The sequence below is a fragment of the Anas platyrhynchos genome, chromosome 2 (genome assembly GCF_047663525.1).
Source record: "Anas platyrhynchos isolate ZD024472 breed Pekin duck chromosome 2, IASCAAS_PekinDuck_T2T, whole genome shotgun sequence".
Lineage (NCBI taxonomy): Eukaryota > Metazoa > Chordata > Aves > Anseriformes > Anatidae > Anas > Anas platyrhynchos.
In genome coordinates this window covers 111808886-111827500 of record NC_092588.1, presented here as the reverse complement: position 1 = coordinate 111827500, position 18615 = coordinate 111808886, and the positions used below count along the sequence as shown (strand labels likewise).

The 18615-nt window shown below is 41.8% G+C and overlaps 1 protein-coding gene across 4 annotated transcripts in view; it reads right to left on the bottom strand.

Annotated features, from left to right (window-relative positions):
- Positions 1-13835, bottom strand: part of SALL3 (spalt like transcription factor 3) — a 23785-nt gene extending 9950 nt beyond the window's left edge. For 2 of the 4 annotated variants that reach the window (XM_027451201.3, XM_072033346.1), the window contains exons 1-2: positions 12014-13833; positions 6094-6201 (exon numbers count right to left, since the gene is read on the bottom strand). In XM_027451201.3, coding sequence (XP_027307002.2) covers positions 6094-6201; positions 12014-12092 — 187 coding nt within the window. In that variant the 5' untranslated portion in view covers positions 12093-13833. Of the gene's footprint in view, positions 1-6093; positions 6202-12013 lie in introns of all 4 variants that reach the window. The other 2 variants (XM_027451204.3, XM_027451203.3) reach the window with 2 other exon arrangements.
- Between the last annotated feature and the right edge of the window lie 4780 nt (positions 13836-18615).

Genomic DNA, 18615 nt, shown 5'->3' with positions numbered 1-18615 from the left:
GTACTGAACCCATTACATTGCTTGGGTTAAGAGTGATAATATAAAGCTGTTCCTGGATAATACTAGACTAATCCTTATTGTAAATGACTGTATAAATTTAACTGTCACATTGAGTTGCAAAAATATCACAGAAAATGACATGATTCACTGAAAAAAAAAAAAAAAGAATGAAAGCATTATTGGCCACAAGAATCTTAAAGTGTAAGGTGAAAAATCTAAAGCCTACAAAAATGAATAAGAGAAAAAACAGTCTTCTGAACCATGTATTCGTTATGTACTTCAGCTTTTGCAAAGTGAAAGCATGCAGAGTGTAGACCAGTGAGGCACCCGATGAGCCTCTCTCCAGGGTTGTTCTGAACTAAGACAACTCAAACAAAGCTTTATTTACATTGCAGATTTACATTTTTACGGCTGTAGTGCCTGATTCTGTGGTCCTTATTCAGAATCTGCTGAACACTGGTGTTACTGACCAAGCACTGAGGGACCATGTTTCTCCTGAGGCTTTCATTGAGCATTTTTTCCAGTGCTTATTTCCAAACCTTGATGGACTGGTGAAAGGCTACCTATTACTATCATTGTTATTATTATTATTTTCATCATCCTCATTGCTACATATTAAAGCATGGTTACGAAGGAGAATTGAGTCTGAAAGAAGCTACCAACAGTGTGGTTCCTCCTCTAGTTTTTCATTTATATGTTGCTACTTTTCTGTTTAAGGAGAGCTTAGAAAAATCTTGCACAAAAGGTTTAAGTAATCAGTGATGGAATCGGGAAATGTAGCCTGTCAAATATGACTGTTCCCTGATCTAGAAGGAGCTGATCAAACACCCATAAGTTAATTATTTCAGATACTGTACAATAACCCTCAAGTCCAAACATGAACATTTAAAATCTTATTTTAAAGCAGGTATTATTTTCTTCATTAGAGGTCAGGCTCATGATATCAAAAATAATATGTATAATATGTAAATTTCCAGTAGAAATCTAAACTACTGTTGCTCACTGCAAAGAGGTATTAATATGGACCTCTTCAACATTTCAAAATACTAACTAGTCTAGTGAACTAATACATAGACTCAAGGCAGCCACATTTTACATTTGAAATATAACTTGCCAAGTAAAAAAGTACAAATTGAATAAAGCAGTATAAGTATTTCTCATACAATCAATGGTCTATTCTGTTCTCAGTGAAATTAATCACAAGCTTTACATTGAAACAATGTGGGGCCTGGCTCATGACCATGCTAACCAGTGACTTACAGCTCTGTTTTCTTAATATTACTTTGTACTCCTCTTTTCCTTGATTCCTGTCATAAAAATGCTGAGAGAATCGTCTTCAAATGACAAATCCAAGTATACCTATCTCATCATCTGTCTTGAAATGTTAAAGGACTGCTTTTGAAGAAATATTTTAGAAAACTACCAGAAAGTTGTTAGCCACCCCAATCAATTTTGAAGTAGACATACAACGAATGTCAACAATACTTGGGATGACTTATTTTGACATATCTTAAGAAATTAAATTAGTAAGTCTCTCTCAAATATTCCACTTTCTGTACCAGTAAGCAAGCAAATAACACGGATGAGCACAAAGTAAAAGCTTCTTTGCTGTAGGTGATGGTCCATCCCCGGAGCAGCACACCGAGGATCATGAGATGCTCCACAGAATGACAGACTACGGGCCCAATCCTACAACTCATACGGGTAACCTTTACTCACATTTGAAATGTGTTTGAAATTAATGGGATGATGACAAATCTGTCATGCAAACAACAGGTTTTGTGATCTTGCCCCAAACAAACACTCAAGGGGGAAAAAAGCAAGACTGAAAATAATGATTTATATATGCAATTATATGTATATTGGAGAAATGGACACTACTCCAGTACGTCACACATGCAGTTTATAACACTCCTTTTAGGAGCACTGTATTGCATTGTTGCTTTTGAAGTGTAAGTGCTCACCAACTTCAACAGGGAATAAGGCTTAAAAGCGTATGCCTCTGCGTGAAGAGATATTTTTGTTCTTTGTTAAAACTTGATTACTTTATGAATGACAAAAAGTAATATATATATATATATAACCATTATTGCAAATTATTACAAATTTTAAATTTGTTAAAATATTAAGCCAAAACCTGATTTTATTTTTAGCTTTGGCTTATAAATTCTATGGAAAAAAGAACCTTTTATTTTTTTTCCTGTATGTTTTATAGCTTGCTTTCAATTCTGATATCCTATAAAGTGATCCTTTAAGTGCTGATGAATTTCTTTCTTTCTTTCTCCCCCTTTATTTCTTACTTTTTTTTTTTTTGTCTGAAGAGAAATAATTATTTTTATTATTACAGTGAGGATGTAGTGCAGCAAAAATTTTCAAGGACTTCGGGGAAATTAATTGAGCAGTTGCTTAATCTTATAGACAGGGCCTGAATTTTGCAGTTCTTACTTACACAAAAGGTGTTGAATAGGAGTTTTGTCAAGCAGTCAGGATCTCAGCCACTAATAACCTCTCAGTTATTTTCTTTTTCTCATTAGCAGTCTAACAGCTAACAGACTAATCTGAAGCTGCTATGGCATGCAAGATGAATTACAGCACATAAGGCTTACCCTATGAAAATCGGTGAAAAATTGCAGCCAGCATCTCTCAAAATGTACCCAGGGCAAGCTCCTAAGCAGGCACCAACTAAACCACAGAGCTGCAGTGGCTCCAGCGAAGTGCTGCCAGTTTGCATTGGTGGGGTCTGGCCCTAAAATTAGCCTACAAAAATTCAACCTAAGGCATTTTGAGAAAGTCACTTTGGGATTGTGATATCTGAAGCTATCAAGGTGTTCTGCTGACTCAGTGAAGGAGGCACAAGAGATTGATGCTGGGAGAATTTGCTCTCCCACCATTACAAAGTGTGCCCACCCAACGCTCTTTGGGCTGGAGCAATGCGTGGATGTGGGGAGCGTGACGCTGACCTTCCTTCTCGCAGTCAGAAAGGCAGAGAACGGGGAAAGGACTGAGAGGGTGCCAGGGTTCCTTCAGCTACCATCAGAATATTACATGCATAATTAAGAAAAGACTGTCTCCATTGCTGACTACACACACACACAGAGGATTTGTAAGCTTGGTTTTACTAGTTCTGTATTTTTATGTCAGGCACACATTTTTCTGTTCCATGTTAGAGCTAAGTCTTGCATCATATGCAAGGAAAAATATAATAAGATGCTTCAAAAATACTGCCATCTACTTTACTTTTGTGACAAGGACTGAAATTACAGAAATTAAACATTGCAGTCAGCTTAATTCCAACAACATACACTGTAAATGCCACCTTTCTCAGGACCAACAGCTTTTGGTCAAAAAAAAAAAAAAAAAAAAAAAGCCACAGTTAACTCCACTGTTTCATCTGTGCTCCAGAATTTTTTTAATATTATGTTAAATTAAATCAATTCTAGTGTTATTAGTATTACCTTTTGAAAGCACCTTTTGAATTTTATTAAATAGGTGTATTCTGTACACCTATCAGATGTTCTTTGTTAATTCAGGTTTTTGCTAATCTGTTACTCTGAATCACCTAAGTCTCAAATTACATATAATTCATAAAATACTTGGATAAAATCAAGTAAGAGAATAATCATTTTCTCTGCTTTTATCTATTTCAACTTGCTTATACCTTCTTGTATTATTCTCACTGGAGAAGTGTCATGGAAAGGAGTTCAGCAAACGTGTCAACAAAATATTTTCTGAAACTTTTTAGATCGCATGCAATAATGAAAAGCATAGAAAAATGTTGTATGAACTGCTATTATTTCTAACTCAGCTTCAGTCACTCAGAGGTGCATATAGAGAATGAATTAATTTTTCTAAATGTGGGAATTTCTTTCAAGATGAAAAAACACAATCTTCAGGTGAGAAGCAGCATATAAACTGTGAAGGTTTCACAGGAAGACGTTTATTAAGATTGGCTAAAGGTAAAACAATTAGCTAACTATGAAGACGTAAGATCTCATGCGAATCTAGGAAATGTTTCGAAGTGAAGCTCACAGCATTTTTCGTGTATTTAAGCATGAAATATTATGAATAAAACTGAACATAGCACAGACAGGACGATAATCTACTGTTCTTAGTATCATAAGAAACAAGCTTATTTTATACCAATTTAAATAAAGTAAGAAAATATAGTCAAAAACGCGAATTTGTTTTCAAAATTATATTCATTTGGAAACAGTAGCTTTATAACAAAGTACTGATCCTTGAGAAGAACAGTATTACTTTTTCCTTAGCTTTATCATATCTTATAATTGACAGAGCTTTTAAAGAAAGTTTTCTTAAATTGTTAGAACACGTTTATTTTCTTGCAAATTAATTCTTTTTAACTCTTTATGATAGCTTTGAATCCCATAAAGAAAGATGAATTATCACATACTGAGCCCAAGCTGTGAAACAGGAGGAGACAAATAGAGACCCCTACTGTGTTTAACAATGTAGAAGAAATTCCAGACTCAATAGAAAAATTTTCTGTCCTTTTTCTCAGACCACAAAAGCTGTTGGTTATAGATTTGAACAGTGGAGGGCACTCTTGCTATGTAAGAAATGGTACTGACCTGGCACACTTGGTTTGATCTATTCAGCAGCCTAAATCTCAGAATTTGTTAAGTAACAGCCACCTGTGGCACAGACACTAACTGTAATCTGTTTAAAACATTTGCAGTTTCTGATCTTTGCAATAAAGCTCTAGTTAGCTAAAACACCGATGCCTTGCTATGTGTACACAGATGTGGAACAGATCTTCACAAACTTCTTTGAATATTTGTGCAAGATACGGAATTAAATAAGATGTGCATTATGTTTTTCAACATTATATAAAGAGCTATTCAGTTGGCTTTCATGGCATGCATAGATTAATTTTAGAGTGTGTAGAATTTGTTCTAATGTTTGTAGGAATTAAGTGTATTTAGAACACACCAAGTTTCACTGGAAATCCTAAAAAAAATATAATTGGTATATCTAATATAGCTGATATATATATATATACAAAAAGATATTTAATAGCAAACAATTAAACTGTGAGAAACAGAGCACTAGATTCTGCATAACTTTCTCATTTTGAAACATATATTACTAATTGCACCTTAAACGATCTAACCGACACCCTACAGAATGAAGCCAGCCACTCTTTGAACAACCATGGCATGCTGATGAAGTTGTGTTTGAAGGATCACAATAAGAGAAGCCAACGTGGAGACTCAATCCTGTATCTGTTAAGCATCTCAAAACTGAATTTACAAGTACTGGAGTCAATGGCACTACTCCTTTGAGTAAAATTACTCATGTACAGGAGTGCCTGAAAGAACGAATGCTAAGTGATTCAATGCTAATCATGCAGCTCAGTCATTTTGCTCATTTGCCATTCTGTGTACTGCAGTATTGCACTGGATAGCAAAACACAGAGAGAGCTAAACAAATCCGTTAGCTTTCATCATTTCCAGCTTTGGGGATGTTATTACATCAACAAAATGATAAAATAAAATTATCGAATGGTGTTGGTAGAACGGATCTTCTGAAACATTGAATGGTAAATCAGTTTTGATTAACTGAAACAAAAATACTGTGGCACCTGCAGGGTTAATTAAGCAGCTCAAGATGCTGGGCTTCACAAAAGGAAACCTTTTTCCTTCTTTAAGAACTGTAAACACTTGTGCTGAACTAGATGAGCATTTGATAAGCTGTACAGCATGTAACAAACTCACAGGGATCTCTAGTTAACACTCAAATTCAGTGTTAACACTTAACAGAACAGTGGTAAGCCGTGCTGCCAAGGTCAACTGCACAGATGTACTAATTGTATTATGAGCTTGACATCTAGTGGCCACCCCTGGCAGGGCAAAGCAGGCAAAGGTTAAATCAGCAAGCCTTGTCAAAGCACTTCTAACTACCCACCCTCAGGGAGAAGTCCTCGGGAAGCTTTCTGGCACTCTGCAATCCCCACCTTCATTCTCCCCGGCTCCGGGCTGCGCGCCTGCAGCAGCCACTGCGCGCCCGCACGGGGCAGCAGCCGCCCGCCGCCCCCGAGCACCCACCCCCGAGCCCCCAGCCCCGAGCACCCACCCGGCCGGGCCGCAGCTCCTGGAGGAGACGAACAGCCTTCCCAACCATTTCGGCATGTTTCGCTCTCGGGCAGAAGTTCGGGGTTTTTTTCTGCTTCTTTTTCAACCACTGATAGGGTCCAAATTAGGGGGCGAGGGGGTTGGAAAAGGGGAAAAAGCAATATTAGAGATTAACAATAAGAGTTGTAGAAAGCCTTTTTATTTTATTTTTAAAGATTAACTTACCCCATAACAAATGTTCACTGCATGCTCACTATGTACACCCTAGCTACAGCAAGATAATATGAAAAAATCCCTCTTTAGTCTACTATCACAGAAGTGCACTCTATCATCTTTTTAAAGAATTATTTTTCTGGCTTTTCCAATTTCAAGGGGTTTCCCTTGACAAAAAAGTAATGTACTCTATGGCCAGCAGCTTGACAACTGAACCACCTCCTAAAAGTATATTTTGCTCCAAATTCTTTTTTTTTTTCCCCCCCCCCAATTACTGGAAAGCTTTCATTGTGTTTAGTTGTTTTAAGCAGGTAAAGGAAACAGGTTTTTGGCCCTTTACATTGAAATGTATGAACTGATAAAAAATTGCTGCTGAAACTGTATTTATTCATGCTTCCTCTGAAAAATTTATAGCAAATTACTGTCATTTTACAAATGCAATGTTACAGAAGGAATGTTTTTAGCCCGTTTTATTTTCTAAGTGTCAGTACTCAGCTAATTAATTTCCTGCCAGACCTGGCTTATTATCAACAAAAGTGATTGACTCATGTCCTGACTGATAGATATGATGGACTTGTGTCAACAGATATGCTTGTCCTGGCTAGGTAATCAACAAATAAAATGAAGGAAAAAATATCCCGAAAATCTTCCCAGGACTCAAACTCTTTTTCAGAAATGACACTGATACTCATTAATAATGTGGATATTTTCACTCCTTCTTTATAATGCTACATATTTTTATTTTTTATTTTTTTGAATGGTAGCTTTTCCTCTTCCTTAGGACAACTAATTATCAACAGCTAAATGTATGCATATTAATAGCTTAATTACACAGAATCTAAACCAATACCTTTCAAAACTTCCTTCCTCCCCAAGAGTCCTAATGTCTACCTTAGAAGAAATAAGAATTCCTCAAGATCATTATCAGCGCCAGATAAAATCTGACCCAATTTGGGCTACCTTCATCATTTATATATACACACACACTATCAAACTGCTTTATTGTTTTAGTTTCCTTATTATTACATTTTTTTCTATTGCTAATACTGATCAAAATAATAAGAATATTAAATATATACATAAATTCAGATATTATGTTGTTTTAATATTACAGTCTCCATCGTAATACCAGAACTATTTATATAAAGTTTCAATTACCTTTTCTTATCAAAGGAGCAATTTATTACAATAAATATTTGGCCTTTTATTTTTCAAAAACAACAAAAAATCTTTCTTGAAGTTGCCTTAGAACAGACATTTGCAAAAATAGCTTAAGTTTCATGTTTACTGACAGCTGCTTGTGACTTTTCAAGTTTTAAAGGCAGTAGTATCTAAATGATATGGAATAACCTATATTCTTGAAAGTATGAATGCAAGAAAGCATGAACATCCTTCCAAAATGTATTTCTATCTTATATATTTGCAGATACAGTAAACATGCTCACATGAAGCTGGCTGTTCCATAGAGGACTATCATTTCTGTGGCAGAGCATGTGTCTGTGTACATACTCCAAAAGAATACAGAGTGCAGTTACAAACTGTTCAAAACTGCACCACCAATTCCACATTACCAGTATGAAAAAGAAACGTTTGTTTAGATAATACTGTGTGCATTGAAGAGTTGAGTGAAACAAAAACAAAAACCAAACAAATAGGTCCAACATTTAAAAAATGATTGCAAAAAAAAACACATTAGAAAACTGTCATTACACAGTTTGCTTTAAGGTATCCCATTCACCTCAGACTGAACAATGATACATACTTGCCAGTAGCTTCACATGAAAAAGTCCAAAGTGATCATTTTTCATCACCCTTACTAGAACCACACTTACACACTGTAAGAAGCACTTCTCAGCATTCCACATACACATACAAAAAGCCCGCAAACTTTTATTATCCCTACATTAAAGATAGAAATGTTATATCCAAGCTTTCATATAAAAATTAATCAGAGTTAAAGCATTTGCATTGTATCTATAATTCTGATTCAATTGTAATCTGTTGAATTAGAGAAGTGTATTAGAAATGTAATTCCAGCTATTACAATTTACTGAGAACAGCTTTACATTTACTGAGAAACTGAGATTATTGTATTCTATGGGTAGCCATTTGAAACCTTCTGCTGCTATTTAAAAAATATTGCCATCATGTCTTCTACTTTAGTAACCTTACAGTGTTTTTAATTTTTTTTTTTTGGAAATATAATTTGTTCACCCTTCCACAGTGCAATTATTCAAGCAATATTTTATCGCTAGTTGTTTGTTAACACTTCCTATCTAAATTATTAGAAAATATATATTTCAGCATTTCCATTTCAACAAATAACTTTAAAGGATTTTGATTGTAAATCTGTAATTGATGACATTGCCAATTATCTTCAGACTTCAAACAATTTCTCACTGTTATGACATTGCCCTGTCTGAATGCAGTTTTATTATACTGTAGTCCAGGCTGGCTATAAAATTATATATTACAATTATTAAACTTCCTTGATAGCATTACCACAAAAGTTACTGTGGGTCCAGTCAACTTAAGATATGGCCTAATGTTTATCTGCCATTCTGCTCCCCAAACTGCCATGCTTCTTTCTGCTATTATGAATGTTCCCTCACTCGAAGGATTGTTTATGGAACATTCATTCTGAAATGCTTCACTTAATAAAATCTATTTTGAGGTGGTATTAAACATGATTTCATTAAATAAATAATAAGCTTCATTTGCTTAATCTTGTGTTAACAACAGCTTCCCCTCATTGAAGATAACAACCATATTAATGAAAAAGCTACACGTATCAAACAATTCTGCTTAAACAGTTTGCTTTAAAAAAAAAAAAGTACAAATATTCTTGCACTGTGGAAACTATTTTTGGCTTGTTGCAAAATATGCTCAGGAACTGTAGCAATATCTTGATTACAGCTGTGAATAGAAATGAAAAATACTGACTTGACAATAAGTGTTTTAATTTGTGAGATTGGGAGCACTCATTATATCTGGCCTATAAAATTGCTTTCAGTATAGCAATTGTTAGGCTTCATAATATAACATGTAAATGATTTACATTACACTAATGTACACTAGATAGCCCTCTACTTGTGTATGCTGAGTCCACCTTGTTCACATTTCTCAGAGGAGAGTGAAAAACCAAGAGCTCCACTTTAGCTTGTTAATTGTTAACTATGAAGGGTTTCACTCTATTAATTAAAATATGTTTTAATAAAAGAAAACAGCACAATTTGATAACAGCCTTCTAAGGCTGAAAAGTATTTACATTGTTGCATTTTAGGGCTGCTGTGAAAGCCGATTTTGTGCTATTCAGGGACCACAATAATAACGCTTTAAAATTCCTCACTGGGATGCAATGTAGTCCTTTTGATGGAAAGACTGTCTTTCTCATTCGGCAGAAATAAATCCATTCATTTGATCATGTAGTCATTGAGGGCAATACAAAACAAACCAAGTGTGAGAAATTCTATGTGATGAAGTAAACAAAACAAAACCCCCCAAAAAAGGGAAAAAAAAAAAAACATTTCCATGACAAAAAGATTCTTTGTCCTTAATCTACCCACCATATGCAAGCGTTTCTTTTTAGCATATCTCTTGTTCTAATCTTGGGTGACATGGCTACATAGATAAGATTCACAAAACAAAACAAAAACCTAATTTAACAATTTTTTTCAATTTATTAACTCACCAGAAGTGTCATAATGAAGCAGTAGGGTTTTATTTTTCTGTATTGAAATGGATTTGGAGCATTTAAAAGTTTATAATACTAGTGATAAATTCTCAAACCTAGAACCCACCCTAACTAGGCTCAACTAATCTTGTTTACATAATAAAATTATAATTCTCATCCACTTGCTTATATGAATTTATTTTACATTACCACTGTTTTCTAGAAAAAAAGAAATAAAAAAAAATAAAAATCAAATGTGCATTGCTTTGCTTCTGTAGTGTGACAGAAGGAAGCATTTCTCTGTGTTCCTGTTAGAGTCAATACCCAAGTGGGTTTTCCTGAATCAGTGGTAGCAGTCCCTTCCTAACTACCCTGGACAGTGTGGAACTCATTCCCTGGTTCCCCAAATACCCTGGGAAAGAGCATGGGGCTTAAAGATTTGCCAGTCTGACAGATGTTTTAACCTGATGAAGTGGATTCATGCTGCCTTAAGCTTCAAGACTGCAAAGTTCAGATACAATAGTCAAAATCCTCCTCAGGCTTCAACTTCGTTGCCTTTCTTTCCCTCCAGATGCAACTTAGAAGTCATTATAGTTTTGAAGCAGGAAAATGACTTTTTTTTCCCCCCTCTTTCTTTTTGAAGGGAGGGAGAGGGGATAAACCAGTGAGCAAGGGGCCTACACAGAAAGCACTGTGGCTCCCACTTGGTTATGCAAGAAACTGAGAAAGCAGTGAGCTTCCATGCATAGAAGAAAAGAAAAACTTTTAAGTGGAAGCCCTCAACTTAGCTCAGGGAAAGTGAGGATGGGCTGTGGCATGCCTTTGCGTGCAGCAATGCCTAGGACTATGCAGGAAATTAGAAAATATATAAATGAAATTAAATCAAATTAAATTTAAAAAGGCAGTCCTCTTCTAAACAAACAAACAAAAAACACACAGCAAGGTGGAAATTCGGACTAACTACAGCCCAGATCTGCTCAGTTTTAGACACTTGTTCACTAGCAGCCTGGGCAGCCCAGATACTTCAAAGCAAGTGTGCGTGTGTCTGCGTGTGGGGAAGGAGTGGAGAATGGCGGATGGGTGAGAAAATCCCCCTTCCCCACCTCCTGCGGCCGGCGCGACAGGGGCCGGTGGCGGCGGTGGCACTCCGCGTCACCCACCCCCAGTAAGAATTATGGTCGCAGCAGAGCTAGGCGGCTCGGGGGCGGGGTGGGGGGGGGGAAGGTGAAAAGCTGCTCGAGATCTTCAGAAACATTAAAGCCAAATCCGCCAATCCCGAAGGCCCCCGCCCGCCGCGCAGCGAGGGACCCCCGGTGCCCCGAAGGCTGCCCGCGGCTGGGGGGCGGCGGGAGCCCGGCCGGGCCGCCCAGCAACACGCCGCCCCCTCCTCCAGGGCGGTAGAGAGCCCTGTGCACCGGTCGCCTAGGGCTGCCCCGGCAGCCCCCGGCCCGTGGGAGCCCCCCGTGCCCGCAGCCCGGCCCCGGCCGCCGCCAACTTCGCGGCCGGAGGGCGAGGGGAACATGGCTCCAGCACGGGGAGGGAGTGAGGGGGGAGAAAAAGGAAAAAAAATAAAAGGGGTACAGCAAAAAGGGCGACCGAGAAGCACAAGGGCAGCAACAACAAAAACTAAAGGAAAACAAGCAGAAAAGCAGACGTACAAAACAGCCCGAGGGAGAGGGAGGAGGAGGAGGCAGGCGTTGCTCCGGAGTGCCCGCTCCTGCAGCTGCCCGGGCCCGGGTCAGCGGGGAGGGAGGGCCGAGTCCCGTTGCCGAGCCCCGCCGTAATAAAAGCGCTCGGGAGGCCGGGAAGGAGCCGCTGGGAGGGCTGGTTAGTCAGGGGGTGGGCTGCAGAAACTTGGCTAAACTGCTAACTTCTCAGTTCCGCTGCCTCTTCCCCAGCTGCTCTAATTCCCATTCTCCCGCTGCAGAGTAATTGCGCTCCCATGTTCACCATCACCATAAATCCACCTATCTCCGTCCGAAACAGACTCACAAAAGGAGAGAGAGAGGGAGAAAGAGGCTCCGGGAGCCCTTACCGTGCTCAGAAACTACCTCCGCTTGCAGCTCTTCGTCCGATTTGAGATGCTGGGGTTTCGCTTGCTTTCGACGAGACATGCTGCTAACTGAGCCGTCTTGACTCTGCTTTTTGCAGAGGCATCAGCGACGTGGAGGTGGAAAGGGGGGAGGAATTGGGAACGAGGGAAGGGCGGGGGGGGGAAGAGGTGGGGGCTGGAAATAACTGTTCGCAAATAAAAGTCGAGTTGCAGAACAAACCAACCAAACAACAACAGAAAAGGCAACCAACCCCAAGGAAAAGGAGGAAAAAAAAAAAAAAAAAGCAAGGCTAACCAACCAAACTGAGAGTGAGTGAGCGGGTGAGCGAGCGGGGGCTCAGCCGGGCGGGGTGTGCGCGGTGCGGTGCTGCGTGCGCGGCGGGCTGGGGCGGCTGCGCGGAGCGCGCATGGGGCTCGATAATTACGGTGGTGAATAATGCATGGCGATTAATGGTGCTGGGGGCGAGCGCGGATTGGCGCGGCTCCAGCGGGCTCAGGCTGCATATGTAAATGAAGGACGGGGCTCCGCAATTAGCCGCTTCGCTCCGCCAAATGATGCGGCTCCCCGGCACCGGCAGCGCCGCCTGCGAGAGGCACCGACCGCGGCGGCGGCGGCGGCAGCAGCGGCGGCGGCAGAGAAACACACACGCACCACGCAGGAGGGCTCTGTTTTGCACACACTTTACACAACATATGTGCAAGGTTCACTTGTTGGGAGAGGTCACGATCTTCGCCTTTCTGTCTTTCTTTCTTCCCCCCGGCTCTCAGTTTCTTTTGCTCCGCTTTCTTCTGCTCTCTTCGCCTTTTTTTTTTTTTTTTTTTTTTTTTTTTCCTTCTTCACATCACTCTGCGTCCTCGTCTCCTCCTGGTCTCTCTTTCCCCAGAAGTTGATCTGCAAAGCATCTGATTTCTGTGTACGTGTGAGTAATTTCTTTGCAGGAGGAAAAGAAACTTTTGTGTGTGCTTCTTTCCTTTCCGCTTTCTTCTCGGTGTGCGTGTGTGCTGCTCTGCTCTTCTTTTCTCTTAATCTTCACATGCTCGCCTTTAGCTCTTCCATCCTGTCTCCTTTTCCGTCTCTGTTTCTCCGTCTCCCCTTCCCGGCTGACTTTTGTTCTCTCCTCTCGCAAGCGCACGCACGCACACACACACACAGAAGACCTTGGGCAGTTTTGTCTTTCACCTCTCCTTCCTTCTTCTTTGTCTTGCAGCTTCTTTCTCCAAGCAGAGACTCCCCGTTGGTGGTGGTGGTCACTTCCTGTTGTCCATTGGTAGGAAGTTTTTTTTTTTCTTTCTCCCCCTCTCTCTCAGGTTGTAATGACTTTTTGTGACACTCCTCACCCCCCCTCCCCAGCTCAGTTGTGTGTCCTGCTAGCTAATGACAGCGGTCTCGCGTGTGCGCCGACGAGCAAGTCCTCGGTCTCCAGCGAATAGTATCGATCCTCTCCCAGATTTGGGGGGTGGGGGGTGGCTGTTGTTGTCGCGAGGGCGATCCCCCCTCCCCTTCCTCGCCTCGCTCGCAGCGGCCACCGCAGCCTCGTCCCCGCGCGGCGGCTCCCCCGCTCGATGCCTGCGCTCCGTGCCGAGGAGCGGTGCGCGCACCGCGGCCGCTCTCGATTTCGGGCGGATAAACTTTGAAGTTTGGGAGCCGTGCGGGTCACACGGCAGCTCCTCCTACTCTCCTCCTCCTCCTCCGCCTCCTCCCGTGCGGCGCTGCCGGGGCTGCCGCCGGGGCTGCCCCAGCCCCGCAGCTCGCTCAGCTCCCCGCCGCTGCCGAGCCTCCCTCTCCGCACGCACTTTCCCAACAGCAGCTTTTCTCCCAGGCCCCCACTTTTTTTTTTTTTTTTTTTTTTTAAGTGAGGCGGGAGGGGGGAGGCAGAGCCTTCCCTTCCCCCTCCGCCCCTCTCCCCTTTATCACTTTACAAGTTGCCGGGGAGCCGGGCCGCCTTCCCCCGCCCCGTCCCGTCCCGTCCCGTCCGTCCCCCGGGAGGAGGGAGGGAAGAAGCGATGGAGGGAGGGATGGAGGGGGCGGCCTGGCCGCCGCCACAAGTTGCCGCTTTCCGTCGCCGTCCCTACCCGCCTCCTCCGGGGCTCCCATGGCAGGCAGCGGCCGCTAGGATGTACCCCACTGTCGCCGATCGCCACCGCGCTGCCCCCCCCCCCGCGCAGCCCCGCGCCGCCGAGTGCCGGGGGGGGCTCTCCTCCAGCGGCCCCCTCCGCCTTTTTTTTATTTTTTTTAAGTGTTGGTGGCAGATGGGTCCCTGCGCGCTGCTCAGTGCTGTCCCGCACCGTCCCCTGCGCGGGGTGGGGTGGGGAGGGTTGGGGAGCGAGGCAGGGATGAGTGAAAGGGATTTCCTCCTAATGCCTCTACTCCAGCCTGTGTAATCCAGCCCTAGTCCTTAAAACACGCTAACCCCGGCTTCTGCGGGAGGCTCCTCGGTGTAAACTTTCCCTGGTGATAGCTCTCTTTATCTCGCGCATTGTGATACCGCGTCTCTGGGCTTTCGGCTTATGTCTCGCTTTTCTGCCGGGAGGCAAACCAAATAAAGTTAGAGGCGACAGTTTAGGCCACTTCGGATAGTTTCTTGAAATGCATGCTCTCGGCGATTTCTGCGGTGCAGACATTCGTTAAAAACAGTCACGACCCTTAAGAGACACAGCGCCGAAACGGCAAATCAATTCAACTTAGCTCTTAGACGAGCATACTTTTCTGTCCTTCGTTCAGCAAGATGTCTACACGAGACCTCTTGCAATGATTCCCTGCCTTATAATTTAAACAAAACAAAACAAAACTTGTTTGCTGTCCACAAATTCTAACGTATGTTCTCTCCGTGCATCCATGCTTCCTGAAAGTTTGGTCGTAATGAGACTGTCTAGAGACGGTCGCGATGGCTGAAATCTGATGTGTTTTCTAATATGAAGTGGGAGGGGATGAGACTATTAATTGAGCATTTTTTTTTCCCCATCAGAAGTAGGGATTTATTGCACCCTGCACACATGGATAACACGTTTTGCGTGTATGTATATGCTACGTTATATCGCAGGCAGAGTGCAGGTGAAAGCGAGCGTGCGCTGAAGTCACCCCCGCACCGCAGTCGTGACTGGGGAGCCGGAGTTGTGGCTTCTCCTTAACAGCAGAGAAGTACATTTCTCCCGATTTGAGTTAGCTGAAGGATCTCAGCTACCTCCTGTGACTGAAACATTTGCCTGGAATGAAAGAGGCAACTTTAACCTTGCCCTGGCATTTTTTACCCATTGCGGTAGTAACCAGAAATGGGTCAATTTTCGTCCAGTCCTCTTCGGAAGAGAGTTGTTCTTGTTGCTCAAGCAACGTTTTTTTCTCCCTATGTTTCTATTGCTCAGTGCTTGGTAGTTCTCTCAGCAGCATAAGATTTCTTGAAGAGCGTTTTAAAGGTGCCTTTCTTATAGCGCGATTAAAAAAAAAAATAAAAAAGAAAATGGAAAAAAATAAAAAGCTCTTTTATAAAAACAAAAAACTTTGTCCTTTGTAAAAAGTAAAGCGAGCGAAAATTAATATGATTTTTCGGGACGTGAGAGAATCTTTAAGTGGAAAATTAAACAGTCCCGTCTTTAATGTTTAATGAACAATGGAGAACACAACAGGCAAGGAAGGCATAATTACCAGATTTGTATCTCTTGGCATTAACATACTCTAGGGTTACAAGTGATACATTTTACGGGCTCCTTCTCCCTTACACCGCTCCCCTTCCCACTTTCCTCCCGGGGCGAGGAGCAGCCGCTGGGCGAGCTGCTGGACGCTGCCCCCCCGCCGCCGCCGGGAAGCGCCGGCAGCCCCCCGAGTGCTGCGGGCACGGCGGGGACCTTCCTCTGGGAGCGGCGCAGATCCCAGGGGGAAACTTTTCTACCCGACCCGTGCGGAAAACCCTGGGGGCGCCGAGGGCTCGGGAGGCGAGTGGAAAGTTATGAAGTGATACGCGTTTCCTCCGGCCCCTCTCTCCTCCTCCCCCCCCCCCCCCTCCCCCCGCGTCTCCCCATTACGCCGCAAAGTTTTCCACGAACCTTTTAATTAATCTTCCTGGCTCGAGGGCGAGAAAAATAATAAATTAAGTCGGCTACGAAAAACGTGGCCTTTTCGGGGTGTGGGGGGGGAACTGATTAGCCGCGTAAATCTCTGCGCACTGGCTAGGGCTGTGCGCGCAGGCAGTGCGGGGCCGGCACCCGCAAATGTCCCCGCGTCCTGCGCGCGTCCGCTCTCCGGGACTGGTCGGTCTGCTGAAATGCTCCGACAGGGAAGGGATGCAGAAGTTATTTTCTCCGTAATTAAATCGAATTTGCCACTTGTCTTCTTTTTATTGCGATGTTTCCTTCATCCTGAGAAGAGACGCGTTATTATTTTGTCTGCTTAATAATATTGTATATCAATTAATACTTTTTTTTTTTTTTTTTTTTTACATTAATGGGACACCTGGTTACGGGTTTGCTTTAATTTGTATCCTCATTCAAGGGGAATAAAAACCTTCAGAAAGCTTATCTGCAAGATCGACTCTTCAAAGACCGTATAAGTAGTTCTGTCTACACTTATGCTTTATAAAAGGTTGTTGTTCTTAAACCCGTCAAAATTACCAACGTACAGATAAGACGGATGTGACGTTTCCTATAATCCGACTACTGTCTTTTATTGCTATTATTTTGCTCAGCAACTTTATTCGAAAGGACGTGCAATTATTTCGACTTCATTTTCTGTCGTCTCGTGCTCTTCCTGGAAAGCTGAAGTAGTATATTCCCACCCCTTTTTTGCACCATAACTTTTGTTTGAGGACCCTGGGGTTAAATTCAGCACAATTTTGTCTATTTAAAGCTGCAACAACTGATGGCTAATTCGTTCTCACATGAGCAAAGATATTACCATACTAATATTATTATTGGTAAGAAGAGGTAATTGATAACACCACCTGCCACTCTGCAGCAATCACGATGATAAATGTTTCCATCAGAGGGAAATCTGTGCTTGGTCTACCACAGCCTAACCCAAACAGCATGTCAAACGTCAATTATAAAGATGTTTCTTTTCTATTACTTTTTTTTTTTTTTTTTTTTTTGAAAGTAACTTGCCCCACTATGAGATTTATAGAACCGGTATAGAGCACGGCCGTGCTTAAACGTTTTGCCTTAAACATTTAAGTAACTTTTCTTTTTATTTAATATCATACCATTCTTGGATCTAAATAAACATCGATTCATATGCACAAAAGCTTATGCTCACACTTAGCAAACTCTAATTACCATCCACTTCCTTCTTTAACCTAACAGATGACACATTAATTTAAGCAACAATTTTAAATACTCTGTGGAATATCTGTAAAATGTTCTGGGGCTATTAGCAAGGCAACATGCATTTAAGAGCATGCATACATGCCATAAACACATAGATGGACACAAATATAGGTGGTATATATATTAAAATACTGTATTTGAACTGTAATGCGTGTCTGTCAAAGTATACTCAAGGAGGTGCAAATAGTCACAATTTACATATAAAATTAGTATTTTTAGCTCCTGTGCAAAAATATACATGCTTCCAAAATTACTAGTGAGATGAATATTAAAATGCATGTATATATACATGCATAGACACACTGACACACACAAAACATAACATCGTTCAGTAATTCCAGCTATAAAAATCGTGCCGTCAAGTATAAAAACTTTCACCCCCTTGGCTACAGATATGCTCAGAAGATTATTATTAGTTTGTATTAATAGATGCAGGCCTCAAAAGACGAAATCAGCTATTGATAATTGCAAGAAGTATACAGCAGCTACTGTATCGATCGGCTTGTCCCTTATTCCCCTGGTATAGGAGAGATAAGAAGACACACTCTTTAGTGCAATATAATTTCTTTTGACCTATCTGCTTGCTACAGACTTATGATGAATAGCCGTAGTGGTTAAAGTCCTTTATCACGAAAGTTACCCCTTGATATAATATTGATTCTTTATAACTAGCTCCAAACACAAAAATCAAACTGTCCACTTGACCATCATCATCATCAATATCATCACAAAGGCTCTGGAATAAAGATCAGCACAGGACTGAAAACGCTTTCTATAATCTGCCCACCTAATCTTTATTTGCTGATGATGAAAAGAAAAGGGGTGTGAGAGAGAGCGAGTGTGTGTGTGTGTTTGTGCGCTCGCCATCCGGCAGGGCGGGGGCGATCGGAACAGAGAATGTCATCTGAACAAATAATAAAAAAAAGAGAGAGGTTAAGAAAAGGACCATTCAGGCTCCTTTACAAGACCCAAATGATGACCACAGAAGTTAATGATCACGCTCTCCTGAAGGAGGAGAAGGAAACGCTCAGAAGGCCCGATGTTGTATTATACACGGTTCCCCCCCCGCCCCGAGCAAAGCAGTCTGCAGTGAATACGGGGAGTTATGTAAGGAGCAATCACGGCAGGAGTGATATCAGGCAGCATTTTCCTTGGTTAGAATCAGTACTAACAAGTCGTCTTCCCACTTTTTCTCCTCTCGCTGGTCTGCAAAGCAATCTCCCATTTATTTTCAGATCACCTGGTGATCCATAAAGGAAAAAAAAAAAAAG